Source organism: Mus caroli, unplaced genomic scaffold (assembly GCF_978045245.1).
Source record: "Mus caroli unplaced genomic scaffold, Mus_caroli_1 scaffold_8, whole genome shotgun sequence".
NCBI classification, from domain to species: domain Eukaryota; kingdom Metazoa; phylum Chordata; class Mammalia; order Rodentia; family Muridae; genus Mus; species Mus caroli.
In genome coordinates, this window is record NW_028227263.1 from 81,004,438 (window position 1) to 81,020,164 (window position 15,727).

At 43.2% G+C, this 15,727-nt stretch overlaps 1 protein-coding gene across 3 annotated transcripts in view; it reads right to left on the reverse strand.

Annotated features, from left to right (window-relative positions):
• Pcsk6 (proprotein convertase subtilisin/kexin type 6) overlaps positions 1 to 15,727 on the reverse strand; it is a 188,234-nt gene that overhangs the window by 107,487 nt on the left and 65,020 nt on the right. For all 3 annotated transcript variants that reach the window (XM_021166293.3, XM_029479538.2, XM_021166292.2), the window contains exons 3-6: positions 14,794 to 14,898; positions 14,133 to 14,276; positions 12,905 to 12,981; positions 10,335 to 10,423 (exon numbers count right to left, since the gene is read on the reverse strand). In XM_021166293.3, coding sequence (XP_021021952.1) covers positions 10,335 to 10,423; positions 12,905 to 12,981; positions 14,133 to 14,276; positions 14,794 to 14,898 — 415 coding nt within the window. The remainder of the gene's footprint in view (positions 1 to 10,334; positions 10,424 to 12,904; positions 12,982 to 14,132; positions 14,277 to 14,793; positions 14,899 to 15,727) is intronic.

Sequence of the window (15,727 nt, forward strand, 5' to 3'; positions counted from 1 at the left end):
AAAAAGAAGTGGGGGGGGGGGGGGACGACAAAAACTTCGTTTATCCAGTGTAAGCAGCAGGAAAAAGGGCAGCCTAGGAATCCAACAGGAAATGTTTATAAACAACCACCCAACCTCAGCCAACAGCACAGGGAAGTTTCAGTACCAGCCCACAAAGTTGGGTGGTCAGCCTGGACCTCCACCCCTGTGAAAAAGTAACAAGACCCCCCACCCTAAGCCCAGTGGTGTCAGAAAGCAGTAAGAGGAAAGCAGGAGCTCTATCATTCCAGTCACAAGAAGGGCTCTTCTCATGAAGTCATGCAGGCATGAGAAGTCCATTGTTGACCCCCTGCCAGGCAGCATCCAGGTGCTTCCCCCTCCCCCAGTTCTTCCCTGGAGTTGTATTAGATGTGGTGAGGAGTGGTCACAGTAATGAGATACCCCTCCCCCCCCCCAGTGATATAACTGAATACACACAGAGATAGCGTTCCCATCATGCCCAGGATGGATGGGGAAGAACATAGATGCTCACACACATGTGCCCTAGTGGGGCAGTAGCCCTCCCTGCTGGAACTATGGCACAGAGAAAGCTAAGGTGGGAGGCTTAAGCAAGACTCAGAGTCTCAACACAAAATGCACAGCTTTCTAATGAAAATCGCCCATCACACCAAGTACGGCAATGATGCAGCAGTAAAAGAATGCTACAGTGGAGGAACAGACTGACAAGAGGCCATGGTGAGAGTGTCAGCCAGCAATCTCGACACAAGCACGCTTGACACAAATGACAACACATGAACGAACAAGTGGAGATTATCAGCAGAGAGACAGAAGATGGAAGGCACTATCATCAAAATGACAAGCTCAGTAAATGCAAGGCAGGAAGGGAGAAAAGCATGGACTGTGAGGCCCACAGGCGAAGGAAAAGAACTACAGCAAAGATCTCATATCGATCTCACCAGAGCCCATAAAAGGGAGGGCCGGAAAGGTGCTCAAAGTAAAAGCTAAGGTCTATCCAAATATTAAAAGAGATACAAAATTACAGACTTGCTGAGCAGGGCTCCTCGTGACTTTTCTGTATCACAGTTGACAGCTGAGGCACAACGCTGTCTGGTGGTTCTAATATCTGTATGTTAAGGCCGTTATAAATATTACACAGGGGGAGAAGAGTGAGGTGTAAAGGAAGGTGAGGGGCCTTAGATAGTTAATTAATTATTCATAGTCTGAGCAGTTACATGCATTTTATACAGTAAAGCAGGCCATAGATAAATCAAATTGGAATATAAGCAGCACCTAATCACCCTTCAGGAAGACAAAGGAGAAAGACAAATAAAATTACAGGAAGCAAGATATTACATGTCAAGCATGGAGTGAGCAGCGATTAAGAGCAAGTTCCGCTGCTGTAGACAAGCTGAGTTCAGTTGCCAGCAGCCACATCAGGAGGCTTACAACATTCTGGAACGCCAGCTCCAAGAAATTTGACAACCTTTTTCAAACTACAGGAGTACTGTACTGCATGTACAAATCCACACAAAGACATATAGATATAGTTTTAAAAATTAAAGATAAAGTGTCAGACTTAAGCCCTAACAGATCAATAACATACCAGTAACATATCAATAATGACATTAAGTATAAAGTGCTCAAAATAAGGTAATTCATGGTCAGAGATTGGTAGTGTGGGTTTAAAAATCCACGCTTGGATATATATTCTTTCTCTACATATATAAATATAACTAATCCAGGCAGGTTCGAAATGAAATGATGGGAAAAATAGACCATCGAATTAACCATGAAAGGAGAGCTGAGTAACTATACTAACATCATAGAAGGTAACATCCAAAGTGGAGGAAGGGACAGAAGATAGAGAGATCGTTTATCAGGCTGGGGGGATGGCCCAGACATTAAAGGCTAGACTCAAAGAGAGATCGTTTATCAGCAACACTGAATGGTAAAGACTAAGGGATACAGTTTTGAGACTTGAATTTGAATTTAAAATCCCTGTATCAGGCAGCTATTATAATAATCACAAACTCAGAGTGGATAGTGTTACCACCGATGAGTTGGTACAACACTGCCCTGGTCAATTGTCATGGATATGGGAGGAGCCCACGGGATCCTACCCCTCCCTGCTGAGCTACTGGCTACTGAAACATCCGGAGAGGGGAGTCACTGTTGCCAGTGGGTTGTTACAAACTCATGATCATAGAGATGTCCCTGGTTAAATTCAATAAACTAAGGAACAAAACCAAAAGACATGAATGTGGGAAATGGATTTGTAGGGAGGAGTGTGAGAGAGATGGAGGGTGAAGTGAACAAGAAGGCACTGGCTATATAACTTATTACCAGCCTGCTTGATCCATCTAATGAAACATTTCAGAGACTTATGTTTTTAGTAAATTAAATTTGTTGACAAATATATATATATATATGCATATATACATGTATGTATATTATATATAATTGTCAGCAAATTTAATATATATTACCATATATTAAATGTATTATTTATATATAATAATATATATTAATAATATACATATATGAGATTAATCAGGATGTATTATATATATACATATATATGCATATGAAACTGTTAAATTAATTTTAGTCTCTAGAAATGTTTCATTAGATGGATCAAACACACTAGTTACAAATGTAGATGTCTACAGGCACCTGGAAGGCAAGATAAGGGGACAAAGTATCCAGTTATTAACAAGACCATGACATAGGTTAGAGAACACTCCCTTGGGTTAGGAAGGGCCACCATGCAGCTGCCGGTGTCTGTGACCATGATGGGTGAGACCGTAAGTGGCTAAAGCTTCAAGTTTTTCAAGAGTAAGCCCAATCACATATTCTTCCTTACATAAAATCCTTTACTTTGTGAATTAAGTTAAAAACAAAATACTGTGAGGCACAGATCAAACACAAGTGTCTTCACACCAAAGGAAGCTGGCAGGCAGCCACACAGGCCACTCTGAGAGTTTTGTGAGCCCTAATGCAAGAGCTAAACACCAGAAACAGAACCAGAAGGATTTATCCAGTTAGATAGTTTTCTAAGTCTCTTCTAAATAACTCTAGGATTAAAGAGAAAAATCAAGCTGAAATTTAAAAGTATTCAGAAATGGGGTGGTAGGATGGCTCAGTGGAAGCCCAGTGGAAGCGCCTGCTGCCAAGCCTGAAAACCCGAGTTCAATCCCAGGGACTCACAACAGAGAATAGCTGACTCGTCAGTGTCAAGTGTCCATCCTCTGGACCCGACAAGAGTGCAATAGTACAGCCCCACAATATCACACACACACACACAAAATAAAAATAATAAGTAAAAAGTATTCAGAAATAAATAGCAATAACAGCACAGTACAATTAAGCTAGTGACAGGTTAGGGAGAACATATTGATGGCATTCATTCATTCATTCATTAGGACATAGACGAGCCTGTAGTTAAACAGTTATCAAGTGTTCCTCCAGGAGCTAGGAACAAACAATAGTAAAGCTAAGATAAAGGAATTACCAAACAAGAAAAGATAGAAATGGAAGAAATAATAAAAAATGATTTATAAACAATTAAAAATGTTTAATAAAAATCGTAATTCTCTAAAGAAAGCCTCTTTAAAGGAGAAAAAAAAACAATTTTTCACTGATCCAGGGGAAAAACAGATATCATGAATAAAACTGGGAGCAACAACTATAAATATAGAAAAGTACCTTTAAATTCTGAGAACATGGTATCATGTCAGACTTGAACCTCCAGAGAAATGAGTGATTTTGCAGAAAAAAATCTAATTACCAAACTTTCCTCAAGGAGACTAAAAAGCCCATATAGACAGTGACCATGAAGAATGACTAGTCAGACCCACAGCTATTCCCAGACCAGGCCAGGGCCCTGGTAAGGCAACTGCTTCAGAGCAGTTCCCAGACACATGCCACTAGGCCACCCCTAGTGACACCCAAGCAGGAACCATGGTCTAATCTATCCCACAAACCGACACAAACACACACACACAAACTATCAACAGCTGAATGGAGCAGTAATTTGGGATGATAAGAAGGAACAATACTTGGGATCAAACAGAATTTAATTCTAAGAAGGAAAGAAATAAATACATGAATATGATTTATTACATTACACAGACCAAATGGCACATGTGTGTGAAAAAGAATATAATCATCTCTGCAGATGCCCTTTAAAGGAACATCTGACAAAACCCAATATCCACTCCTCATCAAAACGCTCAGAAATCCAGGAATAAAATACAGTTGTTTCAATTTGATAAAGGCCAACAACCAGAAATGAACAAAAAGACAGCCACAAACGGTTTAATACTATTTCTGCATGCATGAAACACAACAACAGCACCCATAAACCACGACCATTTAGTCATTATCAGGAGTCCATAGTTACCTACTTAAGGTGTAAGAAAGAAATGAGTCACCAATGTTAGAGGCCGCCCACCACTGTCTCACACATGGCTGCTACTTACATACAAAAAAGCCATAAAAGCACATAGCACCAACAGCATCCAAACAAGACAGCCGGGGACAAACACACTGCCTTTCCTATGTCCACTTCAGCAATGACTGATTATAAATATTATATTATAAATATTATAAATATATACTAAATATCAACCTAGACATAACTCTAATTACGTAGGAAAGCTTTGTATGGAGAAAGTGATAAAGCTTAAGAGAAGCTTTGAAAAAAAAAAAACCTAAAAATATAGTTACATACCATGATGCTCCAGGGTGGAAAGACTCATTATTGTAAGGATGTCAATTCTCCCCCAAATTAATCTATACTTTTACATGCAATGCCAATCAAAACCCCAAAAAGGAATTTTCATTGACAGGAAAACTTTCCAGTCCAGCTGAGAGAAGACTAGTCAGGACATTTTTGAAAAAAGAATACTATAAGAGAAAATTCAATCTGTTAGTTATCAGAAAAAAAACCAAACTATCTAAACAATAATGATGGCATTGATAGAACTCAGACTAATGAAGTATCAGGGAGGAGCCTGTGTACACAGAGGATGCAGGGTGGGAAAAGACAGTGTGTACATTCAAGCTGAAAAAGAATCCGAGAGGGGCTGGGGCAGGTTCTCCATCCTACTCAATATTCACAGAAAAAAAAACATTCCATAGGAATCAAGAGGCACACATAAAAGATAACTCCATTAAAGCTCTTGGATAAATTATTGTCCTAAAACTACTTTTCCAGAGGAAACACAAGAGAAACAATTTTATTTTTCATGGGCTTTTCTTAAGCTAGATCCCAAACTCCAGCATCATAAAAGGAGGATAAACAAATTTGGCATTATAAAAATTTCATCAGGTTTTTATTGAAATGTTACACACAGAAAAAGAACACAAGTAATCTATGTGTACCTCAAGACCTTAATAAAAAATTAAAATCTTCTGAAATGAAATACATCAAAGACTGCTGATTAAATGTACCATCGGTTCCCCACTCTGAAAATAATGTCTCTGTTGGTCCTTGGCATATTAATCTATCCTGAACATAGGTGGGAGACCTAATGCCAATATGGCCAGGGTGCTGCTGGTGACAGGAAGAATTTGTTTCCTAAGATAATTTGGATAAATCCACTATTTCCTTTAGTTATTTTTATGTGCTAAAACTTGCAAAAATCTTACAATTTTAACAAAGAAAGTTGTTAAAATTTACTACCTTTGATTAAACAGGTAGGCTTTTCTCGTTTTTGTTTTTGTTTTTTAGAAGCCCATCTGTGGTGATTTTAAACTATGTCATTTTTCTCTTCAAAAGGTGCAACCAAATTCCTATCTTTTGGGGGATGTAGTGATGCACTTCTAATAAGCAGAATATGGCTGCAGAGATGGTCTGTAACCTCTGGGACTAGATCATAAAAGATATTGAAACCTCATGATGTAAAACTCACAAAGAATCAATAAAAGTTTTTTAAAAAAGACACTGTAGCAAGATGGTTAATTCTTTCTTGAATCATGGGACTTGGGGGAATTAGTTCCCATGCTATAGGGACACTCAAGCCATCATGAAGAAAGATAGGTATTTTGAGAAACCAGTGCCCCATCCCACAGCTGCCAAGGAGTTAAGGACTCTCACCAGCAGTCATATGCAGCCCTTCTTGAGAGAGGATCCTCAGTAAAGCGGTCAGATCTCAAACACAGCCAACTACCTAACTTCACCTTGAAGAGTGACTCTGAGCCTGAACCACTTGGTGTAGCCATGTTCTGCTAAATGAGAGATGGTTGCTGCTTAAGAAATCTTAGTTTGGGATGGTTGTCATGTGGCAAAGGCTAACAAATGTGAACTCTACTAGCTTAAAAATATATAATATACATACATATATATATATTATATACACACATATCATATATGTATATATGCATATATGTGTGTATATATGTATGTGTGTATGAATGAATTCTAAGTTGTAGTTTCAGTAAGGGTAGAGGAGCTCACAGCAGGCCACCTCTTCACAGATAATAATTACAGACCCTGGGAAACATACATTTTTAAGGGCATCAGAAAGCAACCAGAGGGGGCTGGTGAGATGGCTCAGTGGGTAAGAGTACCCTTCTGCTCTTCCAAAGGTCCGGAGTTCAAATCCCAGCAACCACGTGGTGGCTCACAACCATCTTTAATGAGATCTGACTCCCTCTTCTGGAGTGTCTGAAGACAGTGACAGTGTACTTACATATAAAAAATAAATAAATCTAAAAAAAAAAAAAAGAAAGCAACCAGAAGAGGGCAGAGATAGATAGGAATTTACGGGCTTAAAGGAAAGCATTATCTTGGGTGTCCAAGTTTAGATGGATTTCTGAGACAGGCTCTCTGTTGAAGTCAATTGTGACAGGACACAGATTTCAAGAAGCTGAGAGAAGAATCTGAGAAAGGATCCAGGAAAAGCATAATGCTCACTCACTCCTCTGACAGAGCCCTGAACATGTGTCTAGGCAATGTTCTTTTAAAAAACTCTAGGAGGAAGACATCAGGCACAAGCCTGAACAAGCTACGCAGATGTCTCGGGCACTCTGCATCCCAGGACTGCAAGTTTCCACCGAAATACCAAAAGTTATGCTACAAGAGCAAAAGCTATGTGACTGGCAAAGAAGTCTGTGAAATGATGAATAAGTCTTTCAAAATTCAAAAGTATATTATTGCTATAACAACATTTTACAGCATCCAGAAAAAAAATCAACAGGCTCCAAATTCTACAGTATAGATTATTTTTATTATATAATAAATTTTACTATATAATGATACAATAAAAATAACTAGACGTGCAAAGTAGAAGAATATGTGAGCCACTGTAAAGAGCAGAATTAATCATTAGGGACATAAAAATGACTGGGCTACTGGACTTCGTACAAAAGACTCTGCAGTAACTGACTGCCACGCAGGGGTGTTTATGATAAAAGATACTTACACAGTGAAGTTATGGGAGCCTCGGGGAAGATTTAGAGATGGTTACAAATAAGATAGAGCAAACTGAAAACTTAAGGCAGAAAAATACAATAGCCAACACTTTTAATAGCATGGGATTAAGAATAGACCGGATGCAGTAAAAAGAAGGGATAGCAAGAACCGTCTAACTCAAAGCAAACAGAGAAGCAGATTTTAATACAGGAAGGCACCTCAGTGAGCTATAAGGTGTGTAATGGTTTGTATATCCTTGGACCAGGGAGTGGCACCATCTGAAGGTGTGGCCTTGTTGGAATAGGTGTGACCTGGTTGGAATGGGTGTGTCACTGTGGGTGTGGACATAAGATCCTCACCTTAGTTGCCTGGAAGTTAGTCTTCCACTAGCAGCCTTTGGATGAAGACATAGAACTCTCAGCTCTACCTGTGCCATGCCTGCCTGGATACTGCCATGCTCCCACCTTGATGATAATGGACTGAACCTCTGAACCTGTAAGCCAGCCCCAATTAAATGTTGTTTTTTATAAGACTTGCCTTGGTCATGGTGTCTGTTCACAGCAGTAAAACCCTAACTAAGACAAGGTGTGTGTGTGTGTGTGTGTGTGTGTGTGTGTGTGTGTGTGTGTGCAGTTCCCAACCTGTGGGTCACAACCTCTTTGGGATCAAATGACCCTTTCACAGGTCCTGCATAGCAGATATTTACATTGCAACTCTTAACAGTAGCAAAATTACAGTTATGAAGTAGCAACGGAATAATTTTATGGTTTGGGGATGAAGAACTATATGTATTAAAGGGCTGCCGCATTAGGAAGGTCGAAAGGCACTGGTCTAAAGAGAGAGCCAATATGAACTCTCTGAGAATCTGCAAACTCCAATCAGGAATAATAGAGAGAAAATGGCACAAAAAATGTAATAGTTTAAAAAGTATCATCAAGCTTCCACAGAAGAGAGCACACAGCACAAGATGGCAGCCAGGATGGCACCTGGCTCACCCTCAGAGGGAGCAATGAGAAGGAGACAGGAGAACGACATCTTTAAAGCATTCAACGTGGCAGGCTAGAATCCTGCTCAGCACAACCTCTTTCCACCATGACAACAAAGATAAGTTCAGAGCCCGGAATTCAATCTCAATCCCTGGGACTCACACGGCAGGAAGCAAACGGATCTCCCCCAGGTTTTCCTCTGACCTCTGTACGCATGGGCATACAACCCCATACTAAATTAATCAATTAGTTTTGTTTTAAAAAGGCACTTTCAAATAAATTCTAGGAGAATTTCTCACCGCAATACCTGGACTTTAAAAAAAATTAAATGAGAAATTCTCTGAGTACATTGACTTTAGTTTTGGAAGACTGAGCCAGGATAATAGGATAATGGCCCTGAGTTTGAAGCCAGCCTGGGTTATATACAGAGCTCCAGGCCAGTTTAGGCTATCTCAAAAATAAATTATTCAGGTTGAAAAAGAAAGACCACCAAGGTCAAGAAATATTCCATATATAGGCAGGTATATCTTTCTATGAGCTGACTTGAGTATTCAAAACAAGAGTAAGAGAAATAATGGAGTCAGGTTATACACAGCTGCCATCTCAGTATGGGGGGGCGGGGGGATGGGTTGCTGTGAGTTCAAGGTCAGCCTGGGCTACATAGCCAGATGTGTGTCAAAATAAAAACTCAGAAGGAATGGAAGAATAGCAGTGCACACATATCAAATACATGAAATCTCCAGCACAAAGCACGAGGGTGTGAACTGAAATAACCTGTTTCAATTCATACTTTACACATGATTTATAATGACTTATTCCAGACAGACTGAGGCAGGTTAAGATACACATTTTACTCTTCTGAGCAATGACTGGAGGGAAGAAAAATAGATATAAAAAGGTCTAGCCCTATGATCAGCCCAGAGGCACTACAGAGAAATTCCCTGCCTTGGTGGCTGCCCTCTGTCTGGGACGCTCCAAAATTACCCTGCCCAATGGCAGGTGTCAGGAGAGGGGAAGGAGGAAGAGGTGGCCATATTTGTAGAACTGGAGGTTTGTATGGCAGCTTTGGAGGCTTTGGTGGACATGTGCTCCTTGGCTTAAGGATAACACAAGCTCACAGGTATCTCCCTGTGTCCAGGCCCCTCCTTGTCCTGTCCCTAAGTAGTATAGGTCCTCCCAGCTCCACATTGCCTCCTTGGAATGCCCTGTTTGCAGCCAAGCCTCCAGGTCAGGCTCCAGCCAAGTCTCTTGCCTGTACCCTTCCAAGTTCTGTCTGCCTGTCTCATTTCAGTACCTGGTCCCGTACTGACCTCTAGGCAGTACTATTCACCCCAAAGGCATGCTGAGCTCCTGGAGGCTCCTAATTATGTCTGGCATCTTCTTCTCCCCCTCAGCGGCTGCCCAGAGTTATGCATGCAGCATGTGCTTGAAGATGTTCGAAGCATTAATTTTTAAAACATTCTTGCTCCTGGCCCTACTCTGGAGGTGCTTGCTCTCCAGACGCTGGGAAGCTCAGAGCCACAGTTTGGCAGGGAGGACAGAGGAGAACCATCCGAGGATAGCAAGCTGGACTTGTGCAGCTCCTCTGGGTGGTTCTTCGTAAGCATTGCTTCCACTGCTCTCATCTACCTGCCTGACCCAGAGAGTCTCAGATGCTCTCAAACGACCCTTTCCAGAAGAACTCCCTGGGAATCGGCAAATCTGGTTGGTGGGTCTGGGGTAAGGTAAGGAATCTACATCTCCAGTAGATATCAGAAGCTGCCAGATCAGGGATCTGGAGGAGCGAAGCTTGAACAACCAAAAACAGTGGGGTCTATCTGCTCACTCAAGCAAGTCCTACCTCAAGCCCCCGCCCCCCAATTTGGCTGACTGCCTGGGCTGTGGCACAGCTGGCCTTGCTGCTTCAGATTAGGTCTAGGACATGAGGCTCCCAGCTCTGTGTCTCACCTTACCTCCTATCTTTGCATTATATGCGATGCCCACGATGCAGTAGGAGTTGTTGGCTGAGGCAGCGACTTCTCCCGCACAGCGAGTGCCATGTCTGAAGCAGAGGAAAACAGAAACAAAGAAAGTGAGGTCCCGGTCCAGCAATTATTAATGAATCCTGTGTACCACTCATTTCTGCAGACAAGGTCAGCTATCCCTCCCTATAGCTGAGATGCCAGCAAAGCTTCCTTCCCCTTTTTTCAGCATATGTATTCAATGAGGCTTTGCCCCACCCTCTCTGCCGTCTGGAGATGGCAAACATTGGTTCCCTGGACGTCCCTTCTAGGATGCCTCCAGTAGATATCCAGTTACAGTAGCAGCACCTGCTGCCAGTGTCCATGGCTCTGGGCATCTTGGCACTTGTTACTGCTGTTCACAGACCTGCCTCAGTTCTGTGCCTCCTGTGACTAAAGGCATGTCACTTGTCACATACAGGTGCCGTGGTGTCAATGCCTGCCGCACCAATACAATACAAAGAAAACCTTGCTCTTTTGCCTTGGTTCCCTGTGTCCTGACAAGTATGCTAGTCTGAACAAACCTCTGTCATTTCCACAGCTGTTTATCAGGAGCTGGGAAAGCATACCTTTTTGAATGCTCAGCAGAGGCTGGGGGCAATGAGGAAATAAACAGAGAAACAAATGGCTTTCCCCAGGAACAAGTCTATTTTCTGATGTGCCACCCTGGGTCATTCCCTCTAGTGGATATGGACACATGGGCTAGTCTATACCATACATCTGTGGTTAGATGCCACAGGGGGGCTTGAAATCATCTATTCAAATTTGTAGCAAACTTTAAAAATCTTTAAACATAGTCGAGAGCCTGTATGCTAGACATGACTTTGGGAAGGAGTCATCTGTCATTTGCTGGAGGTCTCTCAGCCTCAAGGCTGAGCCTGCTCTCAGGTCACACAATGGGATTTGATTCTGCCCTTCAAGGGTCACTGCATGGACTATAGATCACGCTTCTCCAGCCCTTGATGAGTGACCGGGAAGCGGGCCCTGTGCCCCAGGCCTCCCTACTGCCTGACAGAAGGGCACCTTGGGACGTGAGGCAGGAAGCAGTCTGGGGAGCCTGGGAGTCCAGCATCTGGCATGTGGCGCACAGCGTCATGCAGCCCTGCACTGCCCTGAAAGGAACCCACCCACGGCATACTAGCATACTGCTGGAGTCTGGACGTTGGACACCCTGCCTGCCCCAATCTCATGGGTTAAAGGCTTGATCCCATGGTGGCACTACTTTGAGGAGCAGTATCTTTAGCAGATGGAGCCTTAGGTCACTGAACACGTGATCCAAGTGGGGCTGTGGCACTCAGACACTTCCTCCTCTTCTTTTGACTTTGTGGCTTACTTTATGCAGTGTTATGATCTGCTGTATGCTCCCACCATGAATCAGGCGATGGACCAACTGATCATGGGCTGGGGCAAAGTTGTAAGCCAAGGTAAATCCCTCTCCATCTGATTTTTTGTTTTGTTTGTTTTTGTCTTTCTTACACTCTCCCCCTTCCCTCTCCCCTCCTTCCTCTCCCGCCGTCTCCCTTCCTTTTCCCCTGCTTCAGAGATGCATCTGTCTATATTGTCCAGGCTGGAGCTGCATTGTCCAGGTTAGCCTCTAACTCCTAGGGTCAGAAGCACCTCCTGTTTTCCCCTTGAGCAGCTAGGACCAGGGGCATATGCCACTGCGTGTCCCTTCACCTTTTCTAAGCCAGGCATTTCCTTATGGTGACAGAAGGTTGACAAACAAACAGAAGCAGCTTGGGAGGACATACACAGACAGGCTGGTGCTGTGTCAACACAGGGAAGGAAGAAAGAGCTCTTGTTACTCTCCTCTAAATACTTCTGGAAGAATGATAAGAGCTAAGGGAATCGGGCGTGCTGACAGAGAAAGGACAAGCAGGCACCATGAAGGAAATACAGGAACAAACCCAGGACTGCCATTTAGCTTGCATAGGTCACTTGACCTCTTCAGGCTATCTGAGATGGCGACTTACAATGTAGTTGATCCCCACCTGTCACCTAACTTACCTACCCCATCAGCCCTTGAGCTAGGGACATCATCTGTGTGGTGCAGCCTCCAAGACAGAAGGACTGTGTCAGCAAGGTTTCTCAAATGTACACAAACAGCCACAGCCAGTGGGTGGAAGAGAGGGGGATTTGAACTCTTTATCTGTCCAGCATCATTCATGCCTTTTCACTTCGGTCAAAAGGTCAAAAGTTCAGGCATGTGTGTTCAGACAGACCAGACTGGTGTTTGAACACAGTCACAGAAAAGGCAATTCTTTTGACTATCCCACAAGTGTAGGAACAACAATGTTTTGCCCCATTTCTGGCTGAGCAGCAGAGGTGACAATCCTAAAAGAAAAGACTAACTCCATGGAAGCCATCTGTGCCCAAGAGCTGTGTTCGAGTGGCTTCTGAGACCTAGGTATGCCCCAGGCAGCACCCAGGCAGGTGACGCACCCAGAGCCTAGAACTTCTGTAGGGCCCCTCTTTGCAAAGAAAGGAAGCTAAGTCAGGACAGCAGCCACCAAAGGACATACTTGTTCTCGTTGCTGGCGTCATATCTCGGGGATGGGTCATAATCATTTCCATTGACATCGTAGCTTGCATAGGAATCCTGGGAATTAAATCTTGGTTAATGAGAACTGGAGACACAATGTTAGATAACGCTACTTTAAACCATCTGTCTGCCAAGCCTTGGCAAATGAAGAAAATCACACCCAGGATCACTCTGACTGTAACTACCATCCTATATACTTTTCATTGTGGTGAAATATACCGGACATAAAACCTTACCGTCTCAACTATTTTTAGATGTATGGTTCAGTGTCGTGAAATCCACACACATTTTTTTTTTGTGCAATTACCACCACTATTTATCAGTAGGACTTTTTCATTGTGCAAAACTAAAGGTCTGTACTGATGAAACGGTAACTCCCCACCCAACCCTCCCCACGCCAATCGCCATGTTTTTCTTTGTCACTCAGTGTGGCTCCAGATGTGTCTCAGGAGAGGAATCACCCAGTATTTGTGCTCTGTGACAGCTAATTCCAACCAGCATATGGCCTTCAGGTTCAAGTTGTCACATGCATCAAAATGTCCTTAATTTCATATTTTAACGTGCATGGTTCTCTTGACATATTTGTAGGAATGTTATTCATATAAATTTCCATTCTCCTTAGAAAAATGTATCACCAAGTTTTCCAGTGTTAATGCAGTCTTCACAACTCGTCCCTACAGGCCACATAGCGACCTCAGAAGTGGATTCCATGGGGTTTACCTAGCTATTTTTAGCACCCACGTGTCTTAGAGGACTTAGTCCATTTCCCATATTTACTGCACACCGGGTTCTCATCTTTAAATGTATTAACGTATCTAGTCCTGACAACAACGCTCTAAGAAGCAGTCCTCTTAGTAAGCCTATTTTACAGGTGGTAACACTGAGGAACAGAGAAAGTAGGCAGCTTGCCCGGAGTCTCAGGCAAGTCAAGAGAGGATCCAGGGTTCTCTGGGTCCAGAACCTATGTTTCTGCCCCACTAACCTGTGTTTTAACCCACAGGCTAACATGCATGTGCTGACCACCCATGTTTCTACTCTCTAGGCTACATTCCTGGAAGCACGTGACTCAAACCCACGGACATGTTCCTCTGCCAAGCCCTCTCTGGTGTGAGGGAGGGGTAGCAGAAGTTTTGCATCCCTATGTCTGTGCGTATTTAATAACTGGTGTAGTTAAATGCCATGTGTGTCAATCCTGAGGCTGGACTTACGTAGTTGGGGGCCAGGTCTGGGTGATTCCTTTCTATGCCGTCATCGAGGATGGTGACGACCACATTCTTTCCTGTGTAGCCACGCTTCCACGCCGCCTGCACGTTCATCTCTGACCGACAGCGACTGTTCTTATCAGCACAATGCTGCAAGCAAGCATAGAGGACATGAAGCCCAGGACAGACACCAACCCAGACACTCCTGATGCCAACAGGGCACAGCATGGCTACCCAGACAGGGACGGCTGTGTTAGGAAGCAATGAAGAATGGTGGGCTCCACCTTAGGAAAGCCTTTCTTATACATGGAAGATCCCTGGTCTTCTCTGCATCCGACAAGGTGAGTCCTTATGTCACTCTCTCCTGCTGGGGACACCATCCAAGGACGTTCACCAGTCAGTCCATTCTACAGCCAGCATCAAAGTTCCGCCCTCCATACAGAGCCCTCTCTGAATCCTCACACAGTCTCACACAGGCCTTCAAGTAGAGCAGAGGTTCTCAACCTGGGGGTCGCAGCCCCCACAGGGGTCACATATCAGATATTTACATTATAATTCATAACAGTAGTAAAATTACAATTATGAAGCTGCAATGAAAATCAACCCACTTCAGAGGCACAGGATGCTAATGTCCCAGAGAAGACAGTGGCCCCGACACCTTACTTACCATGTACCACATGTTAGACCAAATGGGATCATTGAAATAAAGAGAGTCACTTCGCGCCTGTCTCTTGACTCTGCGTTTCACTTCCTGTTGTTGCAGCCATTTTACCTATCAGAAAGAAAGGTAGATATTATTTATTTAAAGGTGCAATGTTTCCATGAGCAAACCTGACAACCTGAGTTTAAGCCCAGGAACCCACAATAAAAACCAAAACCAAAACCAAGCATCAGCTCCTATCTGTAATCTAGCAGCAACAGCAAGCTGGAGAAACCAAGACGGGAGACTTGCCCAGAAGCTCGAGGGCGGGCTAGCCTGGAGTACACCGTGTGGCAGCAACAAGGAGAGCAGAAGCAATGTGGAAAAGGAGAACCATTCCCTGACTTCCACTGCATACTCATGTATATGTGTGCCTGTGTTTGCTTAGTGGGTAAAGGCACTTAGCACACAAACGTGAGGAACTCACAAAAAAGTCTGGAGTTATCTTCCATAGTTATTCTTTAGTCCACACATGCAGTGTGTGTGACATTCATGTGTGGGTGCATACAAACTAAACATAGATGTCTGTGATTGATAACAGAGAGAGAGAGAGAGAGAGTCTGAGATTGTAGATGAGAGCTCAATGATAGACAGAGCATTTGGTGACCTCCCAACGTCAGCCTCTTGTAGACACTACAGGTTTCCTTTTGCCAAGATTCTGGGTCATGGTAGGTGATTTGAATGGCATGCACCAAGAGATGATTTGACAGCATTTGAAAGCCGCTGGCTTATTATGAGTGGTAGTAAGGGTGGTGATCACACCACACTAACAGATTTTGAAGTTATTCTACTAAAAACAATAGACTGTGAAGGTGCCAAAAGAACAAAAACAAAATGGACAAACAGTCGCTGTTCCAAAGAAGAGAACCCAGGCATGAAGAGAATGAACGAGAGAGCGAAG